The sequence below is a fragment of the Mastigoproctus giganteus genome, chromosome 5 (assembly GCF_048544385.1).
Source record: "Mastigoproctus giganteus isolate SK-2022 chromosome 5, ASM4854438v1, whole genome shotgun sequence".
Lineage (NCBI taxonomy): Eukaryota > Metazoa > Arthropoda > Arachnida > Uropygi > Thelyphonidae > Mastigoproctus > Mastigoproctus giganteus.
The window spans coordinates 59,210,808-59,231,672 of NC_143579.1; the positions used below are offsets into that span (position 1 = coordinate 59,210,808).

At 35.5% G+C, this 20,865-nt stretch overlaps 1 protein-coding gene across 2 annotated transcripts in view; it reads left to right on the forward strand.

Moving 5' to 3' along the window:
- Positions 1–20,865, forward strand: part of LOC150085429 (1-acyl-sn-glycerol-3-phosphate acyltransferase epsilon-like) — an 83,020-nt gene that overhangs the window by 39,438 nt on the left and 22,717 nt on the right. For both annotated transcript variants that reach the window (XM_090373230.1, XM_090373228.1), the window contains 2 exons: positions 3,123–3,213; positions 17,358–17,519. In XM_090373230.1, coding sequence (XP_090229356.1) covers positions 3,123–3,213; positions 17,358–17,519 — 253 coding nt within the window. The remainder of the gene's footprint in view (positions 1–3,122; positions 3,214–17,357; positions 17,520–20,865) is intronic.

Sequence of the window (20,865 nt, forward strand, 5' to 3'; positions counted from 1 at the left end):
GGTGAGTGACCTACCAACAGATAGAGGATACTTTGGGCCTAAATGCACCAGCAATTCGTTCGATTCTGCAAGATCATTTGCACGTGAAGAAACTTTGTTCTCTCTGGGTGCCGCATCAACTGACTGAAGAGCAGATGGCACGACGTGTGACTTGGTGCCGGGAGATGTTAAAAAAGTTTGATAAGGGACAATCTCGGTATGTGAACAACATCGTGACAGGTGACAAGACTTGGCTGTACTATTACGATCTGCCGACCAAGGCTCAAAACAAAGTTTGGGTCTTTCATGATGACAGCACACCCGTATTGTCAGAAAATCCTGATCTGTAAAGAAGAAAATGATAGCTGTATTTTTCAAATCGAGTGGAATTGTGGAACGTGTCGTTTTGGACACGCAGAAGACAGTCACAGCTAAGTGGTATACTGAACAATGCCTGCCTAAAGTCATTGGATCTATGAAGAACCTGCGGCCAAAGTCAAGAATGGACACCTGGTACCTCCATCACGATAATGCTCCAGCTCACCGCGCCAAAGCCTGCACCGAATATTTGACCACGACAGGACTGAAACTTCTCAAGCACCCTCCCTACAGTCCAGACCTTGCTCCCTGCGACTTTGCACTGTTCCCGCATGCGAAAATGAAGCTAAAAGGGAGGCGGTTTTCCAGTGATGAGGACCTTCTACGGGCTTGGGACAACGAGTGTGCTTTACTCCCTAGTGAAACTTGGCAGAACTGGTTTAAAGATTGGTTTCGGAGGATGGAGAGGTGTATTGAATGTAGAGGAAATTACTTTGAAAAAATTAAATAAACAAAGCTGTATTGCAAAACTTTCCTAGTACCCTTTGTATATCAGATGTGACTGGCCTCAAAGAAGCACATAGTTAGGAACAAGTAGTGGGCAGTGTGTTCCATTAATAGATCCACTGAAAATTTTCTCTCTACATCTCCATGTTAAACTTGACCTAATGAAGAGTTTTGTGAAAGCAATGAGTAAAATTAATTCAAGAAGATATTCATCACTTAAGTGAGAATTTCCCAGAGGTCATTGCCATAAAAGTGAAAGAAGGAATCTTTATGGGGCCTCAAATCGAGAGCCTTTGCAGGACGAAAGCTTTGAGATAAAATCTAAAACACAGCAGCTTTTGGCAACTGTATGTTGCTAGAAGCTCCTGAGTTTTAAATTTTATTTCATTATATTTTTAATGCTTTTAACTCAGTGTATTTTATAACAATATTTTATTGTACATTTTATCGAAGTTATTATCTTATTTGTATATTTTTAACAATAAATAAATAAACTGAAAGTTGGTCAGAGCAGTCAAGAATTATTCATGTACAGTTCCTGACCTATGAGGGCTTTTCAGTCATATATCTGCATTGTATTCTTGTTTTCTTGTTTCTGGGGAGGAAGGTTAATAAACTCAGCAAACACCTTGCAACATAAAGCCAAGAAAAGTTATCAAAAAAATTAATAATAAAGAATAAAACTTACAGGTTTTCAAACCCATAGAAGACAGACCAGTTGAAAAGTCCATTTGGGAGGTTATGGGAGTGAAAACCATTTTTTTCCCCTTTTATTATTCTTTTAATTCTGGTTTGTCGTAATATCTGGCTGTGGCACTATTAAAGTTGACAGTTTTAATGCGGAATGCTTGATTACAAGTACTGTGGCCACCAGAAAATGTGACTCTTGAATTCTCTACACTGTAACATTTTTTAAGAGTGTCCTTAACATTATTAGATCAAATGCAGAAAATTACTTTCCTTACTCTTCATCAGAAATATAACATTTAATTTTTTTAATAGGTTAGTCAATCTTTCATAGTTTCTAGTTCCTTTTAAGAAATCAAGAAATATTTCAAACCATATATCTGACCATTGCTGTTCTAAAATTTTGAGTGCCTTTGGCTTCATTCTTGAATGACATTTTTTTTTTTTTTTTTTTTTTATGAAAACCCCGAACACGAGAGGTATTAGAACCTATAGTACTTAGTACCTTGCTTGGGTTGGAGGTTGAGAAGACGAAAGAAGATATTTGTTGACATTGGACTTGAACTTCTCTAGATTGTAATTATCAGGAAATACGTATGAAGGAAGGTTGTTCCAGAAAATGGTAGTTGAATGAATAAATGAGGAAGATGAAAAGTTGGTTCTGTGAGTTTGAAGTTGGACAGTAAATGGATGTTGGCTGGTGGCAGCACATGTTCGGACTGTTTTGAAAGAGAGAGAGAGCGGGAATTATAGAAGCCAATTCAGAAGAACAGTACCCATGAAAGTATCTGTAGAAAAGGGATGCAGAAGAAATAGTATGTCTATGAGATAATGAGTGGAGAGACAGGGAAATGGACCATAATCTGCCACGCTGGTCCAGTTTGGGTTGGCAGATTGACTATTTAGCAGAGCTTGAACCCCAGTCCACTCAAAGAGTATGTGCTATCACTCCCACTCCTTACTACTCGGCTACGGAGGTCACCAATAAATGTAATAAATTAAAAAAGTAAAGTGCAGCCATTTTCAACCCACTGCAGGATGGAAGCCTCCTCAACAATTCATGCTGAGGGAAATGGACCATAATCTGCCACGCTGGTCCAGTGCGGGTTGGCAGTTGTTATTTTGGTTTTTTTAGGAGCATTAGCAACTAAGGCCATATTGCTCCGGGGATATGCGGTGGTCATTTCCTGACCTTTCTGCATCCTCCGTATTTGGTTGTCACGGGCTCAAACCCCGGTCTAATCAAGAAGCGTGTGCTACGCACTGCTGCTCCTGCCCACCTGGCTACGGAGGCACCCTGCGGGTTGGCAGATCGACCGTATTCAGCAGTCAGGGGCTTGAACCCCGGTCTACTCAAAGAGCGTGTGCTACTGCACTCCCGCTCCTGACCATTCAGCTACGGAGGCCGTTATTAATATTGAAAACCAATAAATCACATTTGTTCTCTCACTTCCAAGTAACTGTAAGGGAGAGTCCTCTCCTCCACTTCCAAAAATAAAATAAATAAATAAATATGGTCCTGATATGCAGTGAAAGCATCAGTTTTTTTTTTTTAATTATGTGTTTCTTTACATATCTTTTGTGTGTTTCCTTGTACCTTATATGTTATATTTTATGTGTTTCTTTTACAGTCTTGGCTTATAATATTTCCTGAAGGAACTCGCTTCAATCCTGAATCCCCAGATACAATAGCAAAAAGTCATGAATATGCAAAAGCTCAAGGTATGATTTCTATGATACTTTGCCTATACTCTACACATATACACTGTCTCACAACAATTTACAGCACAAAACCTGACATTAAAATTGTGCACTCAAACATTATAGTGTCAGGAGCACTGCTTAATAATTATGTAAGCTTGAACATAATCTGGTGTGAACTTAATGGTCAGGTATAACTATCAATAACTAATGCAGAACATGTTTCTAAAATAGAAGAGTTGATTATAGTAATTTAATAGTAAACTTGCATCACTCCAGTTTGATAAAAATCAGATAAGTCCTCAGTATTACCAAACATCACATTTGATTAATAATCATTATATATATCACATTTTTGTGAAATTACAGTTCGTTAAAATTTTTAAATTCATTTTCTGTTTAATTTATTGTCAATATAATTTATTCTAATAACTTGAACTCTATGAATGATTCCACAAGGAAAAACAAATGTAAAAACTAAGTGGTTGATAGATCTTTTGTGGTAATCTGCTTAGTTATATACTATTGCGTGTTGCATTAGTCATGTATGTGAAGACATGTATAATATGCTCTGCAGTTCTTTGAAATGAGGCATTCAAAGGAACAAAATGTTTGCATTCAGTTTAGTTTCAAGCCTGTTAGGACAGCTTCAGAAACAGGATCACATCAGTTGGTTGCAAGACAATTCATTATTTGAAGATAATAAAGCACTCAAAACTTATGTTGGTATTATGTTTATTTCCAAATTGGAAATATGTACATAATATGGTTAAACTTTTTGTGATATTTTCTTACCACTTTTTCAGTGACAGATGTCTTTGCAGTATCATCATCACAAAATATCACTTTTGTCACAAGAACAATTCATTTTACAGTAGTTCGGTATAGGAGACAATTTGGTGAATGACATTTTCCAGTATGTGACAATCTGGTGAAAGGCAACTGGTGGCTACAATAGTTTGGTGAATTGTTTGGCAGAATTCAATGTATGGCAAAGAAAAATGCAAAGTTTTAACATGCTGTGCATTTAACGTGTAAATGGTGAATTTAGTGATCACATTACTCTTCTTGATATTTTATATTTTTGATAGAGTGTACTATCCACCTTTGTTTTTTAATTTACATTCTACTTTTTTTTAAGAGATCCTATTACAAAAGTGCCACAGACAGGTTAAATATTGGGATACATGAGAGCCTTGTTTGCACTTTACTTTCATTTCTGTAATTTGCATTTTTTTAGAAAATACACAATGGGGAGTTGTTCCCAGAGACCAATAGTAGAGATCATTGATAGATGCCGGCTGGGTAATGCACATCTTCTGACATTTTCAGTTTGCAGCACATGCTATAGTTTTTATGGAAAGAAGTTAGTAGTAAGCTGATACTGTGGATGGGTTAAGTGTGGGTAGGTAAGCTTCCGTGGAGATTGTTTAGGGGTTGGAATTGAAATCAGAGTCCCCTACATGAAAAAGCACTCTGACCGAGTGAGGCATTTTCACCAGGGCCTGTGGCGATCCTTGACACTCCTGATTAAGGAAGGGATGGAACCACGAGAAGTACAAGGTACTCCTCGTCTTCTCACCCTCCATCCCAAGCATGGCACTAAGTACTATAGGCTCTAATACCTCTCATGTTTGGGGTTTTCATAAACAAAAAAAATATATATGGCTGCTATTTTTGTTCTGTAAATATAGCAGGTTACGACATGAAGAACAAGCAGAGCATCACGTACCCAACAACATTACTTCAGTTGTAAGGCCAGTACCCCGTGGTCCTGAACTACCATTGCTACTGCCACTAGTTTCTCTTGAATATATGCCATCAGATCCCAAATCCTCTATTTGTGAATTAGAGGATGATATAAACTGTTGTGATGAAAAAATTTATAGCTCTGGATTGCAGATGTTTACACAAAGTGGACTGTACAATCGAATGAATCTGCAGAGCTTTTAGGGTCAGGAATGAAATCCAGGCACATGCTAACCCCAGGAACAGTGTTTTCATGATGTAGACATTGTGAAAACGAATCATTTCCCCATTTTTCCTAAGAAAGTTCAATGATATACAGTCAGTCCTCGTATAGCATGATAGTCGTGTTCCTAGAAACCCTCGTGCAATGCAAAATCGTGCAATATAAACAACAAACCCAATGGGAAAAATAGGGTTAGGTGCCAACCACCCAAGATTGAACACACATTTGTCACCAAAAAATTACCAAACACAATAAAAAATCATAATAAAATACGTATTTTATTACGACTATTACGTAATAAAATATTGCTAATGCTTTTGCTTCTATCATAAGAAAACTTGTTTTTTGTTTGAATTTCTATCCAAACAGATGACAGCCATTCCATCTATTCCAATTCTTTGTGTCTTAATCTAATGGATTTTAATTACACTTTGAGTTGTTCCTGCTATGAAAGTTGTTTTTATTTTCTCTGCATTCTTTCTAATTCTCGGCGTTGCCTCATTTAGGCCTGTAGCACGTACAATATCACATGGTCTTTCATTTCGCTCAAAGCGTTTCACAATTTCATATTTTTTCTCTATCGACAGAGGTGGACTTGCCATAAGCCTTAGCAGAGAAACCCCAGTGGGCCGGAGGCCGGTGTGATTTTGGCCATAAACCATTGTGTGAGGCCACTATAAATTTTCCCGGGTAAGAATTTTTGATCCAGTCCGCCTCTGTTTATCGATATTGCTTTTCTTTTTCTCTCTGAATCTGCAGTGTCTTCACCAGGACGCTTTCTTTTTGCACCTTTTAAGTATTTTACTCTTTTTAGGGAATAAAGTACAATTACAAAATGAGGAGGCACGCTTGATACACATAAACAAAGCTGCGCGCGTGTAGCAACTGAATAAACAACACCGTAAAGGCAGAGACACACTATTAACACCTCACATTTTACTAAAGCACATTTCTAGGGGTTACTACCACAAAACAATAAAAACAATTTCTAGTTGCGTTTCTGCTAGTGGAATCTGTTATAAACTGGTAGTAAACTCGATCTAATTGCATTTGCAATTATACCGATAGCTGGAATTGTTGAAACCGATAGTTGGTTTTTACTTTATTATGGTGAAATGTGTTTCCCCTTCACTGATATAAGAAACATAAATACATTTTCAGAATCTTCTCTTCATTCCTATCATGTTGCGTTTGGTTGGGGTGATTCTGCGTTCGACTGCCATTTCTTGTAAACACAAAGGCAAATCGTGCATAAGCGAATTCGGTTCGTGTTATATAAGATATCGTTCCCCTATTTATAAATCGTGTATGATCAAATTTGTGTAGTGTAAACACGTGTTATACGAGGACTGACTGTATTGCAATAACATTCCTGCAGTTACAAACTTTTTTGGAATTTTCTATTAGCCAACAGATTGAAGTCTATTTCTTGACTCATAAAAGAAAAGCATCAGTGGTGCTTTCCCTCATAATGAAAATAGTATCAACTCCTGTATCCCATTCAGCACACTTAAAAAAAAAACTATGAAAATGTTATGCTTCTTTTGGAAAAAATTCACTACAGTGATCATGGTGGGCTAGTGTGTGGAGATGTTCGAGTTATTGGTCTGCTACTAACAACTTGAGTGCACAAAATGTCTCGATTTCTGTATGAGTAGGATAGTAATTTGGAGTGAACATTTGGAAAGTAAATTGTGGACACTAAGACAGGCACTGACACCAAGTTCAAAGAATATTAAAAACGAGCCACTAGTAGATCAAAACAAGGTAGTAGTAGTAGTAGTAGTAGTAGCATGTGATACAAGAAAGCAAATGTACGAGCTTATGTAGCATCAGCCAAAAAAAAAAAAATCACACCATTCCATCCAAATGCCTGTCCAGTTCCTCCTTAAATTTATTTAACCTGTCAACTTCCACAACGACAGATGGAAGTTTGTTCCAGCAATTAACCACCCGCTGGCTAAAGGCAAATTTCCGCACATCTATTCTACCTCTGTCTATTCTTAATTTGAATTTATGCCCCCTTGGGTTCGTAATCTGAACAAGTGGAAGGATCCCATCAGAATTCAGCGTGCTCAACCCATTCAAGGCCTTATATACCTCAATCAGATCACTGCACAGGTACCTAGTCTCCAGCCACTGCAATTTGCAGAACTTAAGCCTCTCTTGGTAAGAGGATCCCTTCATTCCCCTTACCAATCTTGTTGCCCTTCTCTGTACACGCTCAAGTAAATCTACATCCTTCCTAAAATGAGGCCTCCAGACCTGTATGCAGTACTCAAGGCGTAGCCTGACCATTGCCTTGTACAGAGGGACAATCACCTCCTCCTCCTCCCTGCTAGCAAAATTCCTATATATCATTGACAAAACCCCATGACCTGCCCTGGCAGCCTGTCTGCATTGCTCAGAAAACTTCATATCTGACTGCACAATTACTCCCAGGTCTTTTTCACTTTCTACCACCTTAAGTGTAGTATCACACAGTTGGTACGTTTCTCTGGGGTTACTTCTACCCATATGCAGTACTTTGCATTTGTCAAGGTTAAACTTCAGTTGCCACTTCTTAGCCCATCTGCCCAAATTATCTAGATCCTGTTGCAGTAGCACACTGCCATTACTGTCATTAACAACCCTGCCAACCTTTGTATCATCTGCAAACTTCGACATTAAGCCTGATATACCTTCATCAATATCATTGATAAATATACAAAACAACAGTGGACCTAACACCGAACCCTGTGGGACTCCACTAATAACATTAGTCCACAAAGAGCAGCACCCATTGATTACCACCCTCTGTCTTCTCCCACTTAACCATCCTTTTATCCATTGTAGCAACTTACCCTTAATACCATTCTGCTCCAATTTGTACAATAGTCTTCCATGCGCAACAGTGTCAAAAGCTTTCCTGAAATCCAAATACAGTCTGACCTCGTATAGCACGATAGTTGTGTTCCTAGAAACCCTCGTGCAATATAAACAACAGGCCCTATGGGAAAAGTGGGGTTAGGTGCCGACCACCCAAGATTGACACACGTTTGGAACCAAACATTACCAAACACAATAAATAATCGGGTAATTTTAATCATTATAAAATACTTACGTATTTTATAATGATTAAAATACGTAATAAAAAATAATATTATAATATTTTTTATTTTTATTATAATATAATAAATAATAAAAAAATATTTATTTTTTATTATATTATAATAAAGTATTTTTAGTGTTTTTTAATACTAAAAAGTATTTTTTACGAATACACTACGTATTTTATTCGTAAAAAATTTATTATATTAAATAAAATAGTCGTAATAAAATACTTACGTATTTTATAATACATAAGTATAAATTATAATACGTAAGTCGTAATAAAATGCTTACGTATTTTATTACGACTATTACGTAATAAAATATTGCTAATGCTTTTGCTTCTATCGTAAGCAAACTTGTTTTTTGTTTGATTTTCTATCCAAACAGATGACAGCCGTTCCATCTCTTCCAATTCTTGTGTCTTAATCTAATGGATTTTAATTACACTTTGAGTTGTTCCCGCTATGAAAGTTGTTTTTATTTTCTCCGCATTCTTTGTAATTCTCGGCGTTTCCTCATTTAGGTCTGTAGCACGTGCAATATCACACGGTCTTTCATTTTGCTCAAAGCGTTTCACAATTTCATATTTTTTCTCTATTGACAGAAGCGGACTGCCCATAAGCCTTACCCGGGAAATCTCGGTGGGCCGGAGGCCAGTGTGATTTTGTCCGTAAACCGTAGTATGAGGCCACTATAAATTTTCCCGGGTAAGAATTTTTGACCCAGTCTGCCTCTGTTTATCGATATCGCTTTTTTTTTTCCTCTCTGAATCTGCAGTGTCCTCGCCAGGACGCTTCCTTTTCACACCTTTTAAGTATTTTACTCATTTTTAGGGAATAAAGCACAATTACAAAACGAGGAGGCACGCTTAATACACATAAACAAAGCTGCTCGCGTGTAGCAACTGAATAAACAACACCGTAAAGGCCGAGATACACTATTAACACCTCACATTTTACTAAAGCACGTTTCTGGGGGTTACTGCCATAAAACAATAAAAACAATTTCCAGTTGCGTTTCTGCTAGTGGAATCTGTTATAAACTGGTAGTAAACTCCATCTAATTGCATTTGCAATTATATCGATAGCTGGAATTGTGTTGGTTTTTACGTTATTATGATGAAATGTGTTTCCCCTTCACTGATATAAAACACATAAATACATTTTCAGAATCTTCTCTTCATTCCTATCGTGTTGCGTTCAGTTGGGGGTGATTCCGCGTTCGACTGCCATTTCTTGTAAACACAAAGGCGAATCGTGCATAAGTGAATTCGGTTTGTGTTATATAAGATAACGTTCCCCTATTTATAAATCGTGTATGATCGAATTCGTGTAATGAAAACACGTGTTATACGAGGACCGACTGTATATGATATCAAAATTATTTTTTGCATCCAGTTCCTTTGTAACCACATCATAATATCCTATAAAATTTGTCAGACAAGACTTTCCCTTAACAAACCTATGCTGTGTCTGAATTATTGCTGCAGTCTTGTCTAGATGATCCTGCAATGCATCTTTAATCAGTGACTCCATTATTTTACCCAGAACAGAAGTAAACTAACTGGTCTGTAATTACTTGTCACCCTTCGATCCCCCTTTGTGAATTGGCGATACATTTGCAAATCTCCAGTCCGTGGGAACCTCCCCTGAGTCCAAGGACGCTCTCATAATTATGGCTAAGGGTTTGCTTAGTTGCTTTGCCGCCTCCTTTAATATAACTGGATAGATCCCATCCACCCCAGGTGCTTTTCTTATGTTTCACTTCAACAATTTCTCCTCCACTTTGCTTTCAGTTATTACAAAATCATTAAGTATCCTCTACAATTTGATAACCTTCTGCCATTTTCAAACCTTAATAATTCCTCATGTGTGAATGTAGATGCAAAATACTCATTCAGTTTGTTTGCTATCTGAGCAGGATCATGAACAGTCGAACCATCGATGTCAAATGGACCAATCAGATTTATCCCCTTCCTTTTCGAGTTTATAGAAGTAAAGAAATCCTTGCTGTTTTTCTTAGCATCTTTTGCCAAGTATTTCTCGTAATCTGCCTTTGCCTGCCTAACCTCCTTTGTGACCTGATTACAGACTAGTTTATATCTGCCATAGGCTTCTGAGTCGCTTGATAATTTATATGCATCCCATGCATTTTTCTTCTCTGTTACGAGTCTCATTAGTTCATTAGATAACCATTTAGGCCTAAACCTTGAACAATATTTCTTAATAGGTATGAAACTTTTAGTAGCATCCATGATTAATACCTTGAATTCTTCCCACTTAGAATTTACTGTTGGTAACATCGTCAGTTGATCCCACTGTACAGAATTTAAAAACTGTCTGAGACCACTGAGGTATTCTAACCTCCTCTGTATATAAAGTTAGGTGTGATGAACTGTTTGTCCAAGCCCTGAACAATGAAGGAAATTGTTTTTGGTGTGTTTGTACTAAATTCCCATCACTTACAAAATAATCAAAGCATTAATTTTTGTTGGACCTTAAATATGCAAGCTACTACTTACATAAGGGTTGCTTTCCGCGGAACGCTGTGTAAGTCTGATTTTACATAAGTTGGAATTTCCCCCATGCTTGTGCAGCACACGTAACTGTGCTCGCTGAATTGATTGAATCAAAAAAGAAATGTTCGACGAACATCTAAATAGAATTATTTATTGTATTTATCTCATGCACAGGAAAAATTACAAAAGCGTGCAATTTAAAAAATTTCAAAATTATAAAAAAAGAGGGGAGACAAGCATAACATCAGTAAGTTTTACCTCTCGAGCATCGTTTCCAGAATTGATGTCTTCAAATGATAAGTATGCCACTGCAGAGGTTGAGGACTGCAGATTTAGAAGGGATTGGCTGCTCAACCCTACGAAAGAACATGTTAATGGATGACTGGACGGTGGCTTTTTTCTTTTCATTGTAGATTTTTTTGTAGCAAGCATATCATTCACCCCTCTGTTAACTTTTAAGAATTGTTCGCTGTCATGATCCATCTTCTCAAACCTAGCCATTGCCGTGCAATTTCACAAAATGCTATTGCCATCTCTCTGGTGATGAAGCATCTCGGCTCCTCATTTGGTTCATCTTGAGCTTCGTCAGTATTTTCTTCTTTCGCTATCGCTGCCTGCAAGTCAATAAGTTCTTTGTTAGATAATGCCTTCTCTTCTTCCTGTATTAACTCCTCCATGTCTTTGGCATCATCCAACTGAAGTAGCTCTGCAACCTTTACAATCTTATCTGTAACCTCTTCATATGATTCATCTTTTTCAAATCCTTCGAAACCTTTTATGTGCTGTAGGCATATTTTCTTCCGTGTGCTATTTAAACAACTTTTAGTAATTTCTGCCCAGACCTTATTAATGTTTAACCTTATTAAGATGGCGTGGTAAATATTGTAAGATTTCCAAAAGTCTCTTAACATAAAATTTTTCTCATCGTCTACCGCAGACAATTTCTGAGCAAATGTTGTGCGTAAATAGTATGCTTTTAAAATCAAAATAACACCCTGATCCATAGGTTGGATGAGTGAAGTCATTTTTGGCAGTAGAAATATGACTCTCATGTTCGAATTGAAATCATCTAGATGCGTAGGATGTCCAGAAGCGTTATCTAATAGAAGCAAAATCTTGAAAGGAACATCTCTTTACAATATTTTTCAGCCTCAGGAATGAAGCAGCATTTAAACCAATCCTCAAAGACAGATATTGTTAACCATGCTCTCTGGTTTGATTGGAAATGCATGGGTAGGGCAACTTTATTGATGTCCTTAAATGCATGAGGATTTCCAGAATGGTACACAAGCAGTGGTTTTAATCTGTAATCTTCCGCTGCATTAGCCCCAAGCAAGAGCATGGCCCTATCTTTTGATGCCTTGAAACCTGGCATTGTATTTTCCTCTTTGGCAATGTATGTTCGATCCGGCATTTTTTTTTTTTTTTTTCAAATACAGAGCAGTCTCGTCAATGTTAAAAATTTGCTGCGTTGAATAGCTGCCTTCATCAATAATTTTTTCCAACACATCACAAAATTTCTCTGCAGCTGCAGAATCGGCACTGTAAACTTCACCACATACTTTAACGTTGTGGAAACCAGCACGATGCTTGAACCTATTAAACCACCCATTGCTTGCCACGAGCTTGGGTTGGGGTTTGCTGTACTTATCCTTAATATCTTTATAAATACTTGTTGCTTTTGCTTGACTGGCCATTAGACTCAGGGGCTCTCACTTCTGAATCTGATTTTCCATCCATATTATTAATAGCTTTTCCATCTTTGATATAGCACCTGAACGCTGTTTTGTGATCACTGTTGATTTTAAGTGCATTGATTCTTTGACACGTTCTTTTATATGTGCACTGTCCTTTAAAATAGTATTCACTGTTGAAGCAGCAAAACTTAATTCCCTTGCAATAGATGAAAAACTTTGTCCCGCCTCATACTTCTTAATCATTTTCACCTTCATTTCTAAATCAATTTTGTTTCGTTTCCTGGCACTACCACCACTTGCACTTTTTGTTGGTCGCTTTCCCTTCATCATTGTACAACGTAAATAGGAATGAAGAAAAGTTTCTGAAAATTTGTTTTTTATATGATTGGAAGGTTTCAGTGAAGGGGAACACATTTTACTATAATAGCGTAAAAACGCACACAATTGCAGTTATCAGTATTATCGCAAATGCAATAAGGTCGAGTTTATTACCCATTTATTATTAGATGCACTAACAGAAAAGCCCAATAAACGAGAAAGTGCAAATTGTTTTATGTTTGTGACCTCCAGAAACGTGCTTTAGAAAAATATCACAAAGGCGTTCAAAATTGATTCTTATAACGGGAACATATGATAATGATGAAAGGGTAGTGCAATTTTCCATTATAAATATGACATTTTAGAGAGATAAATAGCTTAGTAATATAGCGCAATTTTCAACTTCCAAGGACTTGGAACGAATTATAAAAAAAAAATTTAAAAAAAAAATGTGTTATTGGATTCACATTACGATATTTTCACAATACCCCCATTTATCCCTACAGATGCAAAATACGTTTCGACATTTTTTTTCAGTTTGCACCGGCCAGCAAAAACTTACATAAAGTCGAATTTGCATAAGTCGAGTATTGCATAAGTCGGAGAGTTCCTGTATTTAAAGAATCCACAAACCAAACTAAAAGAGATGCTTGGACTGGCTTTTAAAATGTACAATGGACTTGACAGAACCACACTCGGTCCAGATTAACCGGAATCTACCTTTAACATATCAGTTTTGACTTAAAGTCGCTAAATAACGAAATTTTAACTAAATTTGATTTTATATTAAATTAATAAAACAATATTTTGAAGTAAAAAGTAAAAGAATATGATAAGTAAACAAAATACTGTACAAAGACATTCATTACAGTACAAAAATACTGTGAAGTATTTTTGTACACACATCACAAACCACTCATAAGTCAGTTATTTTTATAATTCCTTCCATATATATATATATATATATATATACATTTTTTTTCGATAGTTAGAATTTTTCCCCTGACAGAAAATCCAGTCTGGATCATCATGGTCCGGATTAACAAGGTTCTATTGTAGTATGCAATTTTTGTGAATTATCCTGAAATATGAATGCTAAGGTACACTTCTTGCACTCTTATCTCAACTATTTACAAGAAAATTTAGGTACCAAATGAAGAGTGTTGGGGAGGGGGATGGAATGTCAGTGCAATGCCTGAACACTGGATGCTAAAAAGAGGAAGAACCACAGAAATAATTGCCTGAGGAAGTCAAAAAGGGAAACAGTAAACTGGTAGTGTACCCCAACAATATTACTTCAGTTGTAAGTTTAACCTAGTCTAGTATATAAGAAATCCAGTTTGTGTTGGGAGGATAAATCCTTTGCTGTTTCTGTTTTTACATATTTTTATTAGAATTTCTGTATAAAAGTAATCTGTTTGTAAAAATACAAAATAAAACGGAGGCACCACCTCCACCAATATATATATATATATATTTTTTTTTTTTTTTTTTGTAAAAAATTGACACAATAGACATAGCTTTTGAAATTTCCCTTAAAAATGTAGTTCAGATTTCTTATTGGCAGTAAACCATCAGAGAACTTTTCTTAAAACACATACTGGTGATATCATTTATTGCATTCCATCCTCATCCTTTATCTAAACCTTGGTTTACCATTAAATGTGCTTGTCCAAATCAGAAAGCAACGTGTGGCAGTTGGTGTGTATATCCCTAGGTTCATTTCTGCCTACACTAAAGCTCACAATAATTGGAAAGTTGTTATTAATCAATCTAAATTCAGTACTAGATTTTAAAACTTGCTTCTTGTTCAAATGATAACTGAACATTCTGGTCTCTTGCCAAAGCCGTTGGCTGCAGCTGCTGTCCACCTATACTCTATTACAACTTGATGGTTTAGTTGCATCCTGAGCTAAAGATAAAGCTGACTTAATAGCACCTGCTTTACTTTTAACTCTTGTATCAACAATCTTGGTAATCCGTCTCTTACCATACCTAGTACACTCCACAGAAGGAGTGGTAGAAGAACTCTGAACAGTCATGATCCCAAGAAAGCTCCAGGTCCTGGTGGAATTTCTCCACTCATTCTCAGAACCTGAGCTCCTGATCTTGTTCCTGTTCTGTGTCACCTTTTAATGCTTACTTATTCCACTGGTGATTTTCCTTCTGCTTGAAAATTACTCATACCAAACCATTTCCTAAAAGAGTGACAAATCCCTCTCTTCCAGTTAGGATCTCATTGCACTCACCTCTACTTTTCTAAAGTAATGGAGAAATCCATCAACCAGTAACTCTTAAACATCTCAAAACTTTCCATCTGATTAATGATCGCCAATATGGATCCTGTCAGTGTTGATCCATTGTTGATATATTGGCTTATGTTATTCATCTTTACACATTTAATGGAAAAGTTTGAAACTCATGTAGGCAGCTACTCTTGACATTTCAGAAGCTTTTGATCATGTTTAGCATGAAGGTCTTCTAAACAAGCCCAACTGTTTTTGCAAGTGGATATCTCTCTGACCACTCTCTGTAGGTGATGGTAGATGGCTTTCTGTCTTCTAACTTTTCCACTAATGCTGGTGTTCCCCAAGGTTCTTTCTCCTGCTGTTTTCCTCTTCTATATTAACAACCTTTTTGCACTGACTGGAAATCCTATCCATAGTTTTGCTGATGATAACACATTGCATTTCAACTTTCTGTGTATCCACCATCAATACCTTAAATGCAGAGTTCAGGTAATTTTTCACTGGGAGAAGATAACTAAGCTCTCTCTCTCTCTCTCTCTCTCTCTCTCTCTCTCTCTCTCTCTCTCTCTCTCTCTCTCTCTCTCTCTCTCTCTCTCTCTCTCCCCCCCCCCCCATAGGTATATATACCATATACATTACTTCCTCTCCCGGGATTTTCTTTTTTCTGCGTGTTTTCATCTAAACAAGTACTCACTCTGTACAAATCTCAAATCTGCCCTACCATGAAATAATGTTCCTGTGTTTGGGATGGTGCTCACAAAACATCTCTAAATTTTTAAATCTTAATTTTAAATTTTAATAGTGTTCATATTTTTTAGTGTGTTGCTAATAAATATCATTATATAGGATTGCACTGTGGTTGTTTACATGCACTTCTTTTTCTTTTTTGATATATTAGAATCCCATTTTGTGAGGATGATAGCATCAAAACTATAAGCATATCTCTTTTCATACAGTTTAGCGTATGTTTTTTTTTGGCAGAAACTTTTATTTCTAAGTCATTTTAAGCAGCTTGGTGATGGCTATCCTTATGGTGCACTCAGTTTCTGGATCACATGGATGTGTATTCTGAAATCAAATGGGTTTATGGGAAAAGCTTTATATTATTAGAGATATATAACACTATTGTACATGAAGAGCATAGCCTCATTCTGTACATAGTGTTGAGAAAACCTAAGTTTGCTGCTCAGTGCATCAGTCTAATATTGTGGATGCATCTGCCTTGAGTTACCTTGCATTACACTATTTTAAATAATACTCAGTACTCCATTGGAGAAATAAATTGCTTTTTTATTTCAAGTATGTGCCACTACCTAGAGCCATGTTTTGATCCTTTTTTTGGGATCTCATCGGTGGCACACACTTTAAATAAAATAGCAATATACTTCTCTGCTGGAGTAGTGTGTGCAATACCAAAGCAAGTTGTGGCAGAGTGCCTCCACAATATCAGCTCGATGCAGTAAGTGCCGAAGTTAGTTTGCTGAATGCTACATACAGAATGAGGTTATGCCTTTCATGTATAATGAAGTTTTATAGTTGTTGTAGCATAAGGCTTTTACCTTGTCCTCAGAATGGAGGATATCTAATTGAACTTAAAGAGGATATATATTGAGAAAAAATAAATAAAACTATGCTTTGTTACTATGAATTGAATTAGATAAATAATATGATGGGTGTTCCTATATCTTAGTTATAGTGATCACAGGAGTGATTGGATGTTGATAAGGAGAACACCAGGTAGCATTTCAGGGAGTACTCCATTACTATTATTATGAGAAATTTTGTGAATAAGCTGCTAGAATCTTTTTTTCTGAAGGTTTTGTTGGCAGTAAACCTGCTCAGTTAAGCAGCTGATACTGTAGATTTTTGATTTTTGTCAAGTATTATACAATAAATATTTTCTTTTTTTTTTTCTTCTCATGTATGACATTTTAAATAAGTTTTATGTCATTTATAGAGGTACATAGTAATTTTACAGACACCCAGTAAGAAATGAAATATTAAGAAATGAAAAATTTTATTTATGAATGTTATTGTAATATTTCAAGGAACAGTTTAGCTTTTTATCATAAATTGATGAATAAAACAATGATTTTATTGTTATAATTGCTTGTTCATATTACTGTGAATTAATATTTCTTGGTAGATATGAATTTATAAAACCTACATATTAAGATAACAATTGAAAGTATATCTTATTTATTTTAAAATGTTGCATTTATTTTTTTTTTCTTGGATGTTTCATTCTTTTAAAACTTGTATTTATTCTTTTCCATTGAAGTCTGCTGAATTGTGTTTTATATATTTAATAATCTTAGATATTCAGCCATATCAGCACCTTTTGACCCCGAAGCATCGTGGTCTCTTTATTTCTTTACAAAAGCTTCGAGAGAATTTGCATGCTTTGTATGATGTAACAGTAATATATGCAAATACTAAAGGAGAGAATGCTGAAAGGAGAAGAGCTCCTTCTATGTTTGGTAAGCAAATCAATATCATGAAAGTAAATATATTTTTTGTTTTGTTTTCTCTCAAAGATAGATAAAAATCCTTGATCATACGGCATCAAAAGATTCACATAGAAATGCAGTATTCAAATCAATAGAATACTGCTAGGCATCAGAGATCTCAAGTTCAGCAAACACTTCCCATTTTTTGTTAGATACTCACTGTTGAAAGTCTACTAGATTAGGGGTATTACAATGGTTCGTGGCCCTCCAAAGTTCAGTCCTACTCGAAAATATCTTATTCCTTAATATTTAATTTCTCTTATTAGGTTTTATTTTCCCCTGAGACAACTGATTTTTAACATATAGGTATATAATACTAGGAGTGAGTGAGAAATTTTGATAAAAGGAAAATAGTGGGCATGATTTAATTCAACCACCTTTGCTTTTCATAGGCATTAAATGCCTAAGTGCTTTCAGAGATAATGTCTCTGCAATCCTTGGCTTTTGCACCTTTATGACAGCTGTGACCTTGGTGTCTGCCTGGTGGGCATGGTTTATTTATTTATTCTTTTGTTTCATTGATAATATATGAGGGATGACTGGGATGAGGAAATGTTTCAGTCTATTGTTTCTACTTTCTAAGCAATGATTAGTATAGATTTATTGTTTCCTTGTGGAAGTTGTGTATTTTTGATCCACAGTGCTTTTGTGGGTGACATGGGCTATGAGAGTTAAATAAAAATAGCTTATATTTTATTATTTAATTCTTCATAGTTATTCAACCCATCATCAATCATGTCAAGTGCTGAAAAGAAAAGTGTAAACAGTATCTGGATGAATATCTAGCTTATGGTTTTATTGAAAGCTCATTTGACTGAAGACAGCCCATGTGTCATATGTTTAATAGTTCTTTTTCAAATGAGGCTATGAAACCATCAAAACTTTTAGATCACTTAAAAAGGAAACACCCTGATAAAGTTGGTAAACATATTGAATATTTTGAAAATTTAAAACAGAATTTTGAACAACGTAACACTGCCATTTCCTTATTCAAGAAGAACACACAAACAAATGACAGTGGAATGATTGCATCTTATAAAATTGCAGAAATCATTGCAATAACTGGTAGTGCTCATAGAGTTGTTGAGACTGTTATATGACCTGCATTTAGAGACTGTAATTTCAACAGTGACGCATCAGAATTCTTTCAGTATTTTAAAAGCATTGTCATTGAGCAACAATTCAATTCGAAGACTAATCAACGAGATGTCAGTTAACATTGAAGAGTGGCTAATTGACAAATGAGAAAATTAAAAATGAGAAAATTTTCTGTTCAGATTGACGAATCCACAGTTACTGACAATAAGATCCTTCTAATGGCATACTTTCGTTATTTCAATGATGATTGTAAAATGCAAGACGAGATGTTTGTAAAATCTATAGAAACTGACTATACTAGAGCATCAATTTTTGCTGCTGTAAAAACATGGTTTGATGAAAAACAAGTACCATTGAAAAATTTGGTATCCTGTGCCACTGATGATGCTACCTCCATGGAAGACAAAGGTAAAGGAAGTATGTCCCGAAGTTCTTGCAATATTGTGCACTGACATCACCGACTTTGCACACCAACATTATGCATTGTGCACCGACATCATCTGGTTGCAAAAAATATTAGTCCAGTTCTTTATCAGTCTCTCAGTATAGTTATTAAAACCATCAATAAAATAAAGCCACATAGCAAATATGATCGCCTTTTCAGAAAATTTTGTGTTGATAATGAAGAACAGTATGTGAGGCTTCTTTTACATACAGAAGTCAGATGGCTTTCTGAAGGAAACTGTCTAACAAGATTTGTAAACCTTTTTGATACAATAATTAGTTTTTTAGAAAGTGAAGGAGACAGATTTAGTAAAGGAGATCAGCAAACACAAAAACAACATATATTATATATATGGCTTGGATTTTTCAAAAACTTAATGAAATATCACTTCAACTTCAAGGGAAATTAATTACGGTGATAGACTACAAATGCATATTAAAAGCTTTCACTGAAAAACTGGAAATATTTGAAAGCAATTTAATGAGAAAACAATTTAATAGTATGCAAGGATTAGCTGAAATTAATGAATCTTTCACCGAGTATAATCTTAAGAATTATTCAGATTATTTGTGTTCTTTAAAAGGTGAAATGAAAAATAGATTTTCAGATTTATTTTCTTTTGAAGTGAAGCCATGGATATTATTCAATTGAATGTGATGCCAGGTCTGCTAGTGAAGAAATTTAAGAACTCATTGAATTAAAATGTAACAAAGAATGCAAATATAAATTCGAAAAAGGTGGAATGGCCGAGTTGTGGGGATCAAAATCAGCTAAACTTCTTTATCCAGCAATGTGGTTTGAAATGGCCAAAGTACTTCTTTGTTTTCCAATGTGGTTGAAAGTGGTTTTAGTTCAGTAAATAAAAAGGTTGAGAAACACTGTACTAGATGATATTGAGGTTTGATGTGCCTCTGATTTTCAATGCAAGGTACAGCAGACACTCGATTTACCGGGATCGGATTAACCGAGACACTTCAAGACTTCAAATTAAAAAAAAAAAAAAAAAAACCAGAAATCATAAAATTCAAGTAATAACTAGAATAGGTATAAACAGATGTTTTGCAAGTCGTAAATAAGCAACAAGAAGTGGCTATTATCTTGTAACCCCCCACTGCCTTTGCACCTGGCGCTCAAAAACAAAAAAAAAAAAAAAAGAGAGAGAGAGAGCAAATGTTTAGTTTGTTTTAGTGCATCGCGTCGATTGTTGTGTTCTGTCACACCGCAAAAAAGACAAATTCTGTTTCATTATTTATGTCCGAGATGTCAAATTGTTTTTTTTGTTTAGAAATCATGAAAATGATGGGTAAATACAAAAAGAGTTGTGCTTTCAATTAAACAAAACCTTGAAATTATTCAAAAGTTTGAAAATGGTGCATCCGTTAAATCCTTAACTATATAATAAACTATTATAATGTTGGTGACCAAACCATACATGACATCATAAAAAATAGAGGGAAGCATCATATTGGAAATGCAAGTAGTGTGTGGTAAGTTTTTTCCTTTTTTAATCTATCACCATATTTTTTACATAGGTTGCTGAACGTTTTTTGATACAGTAAGTTCCCAACTTACGTAACTTCAGACCTGCGCATAAATTTTTTTTTCATTCAATTGGTTGATTTTTTTTTTTTTTTTTTTTTAGGATTGTAAAATTTAAAACGGTAAAAAATAATAATAATAATAATAATAATAATATGCAATCAATAACGACGATCGTGGCATGCACAAATTGCACAAGTGAGATACGGAGTAACAAACTTAAAAATAGGAATG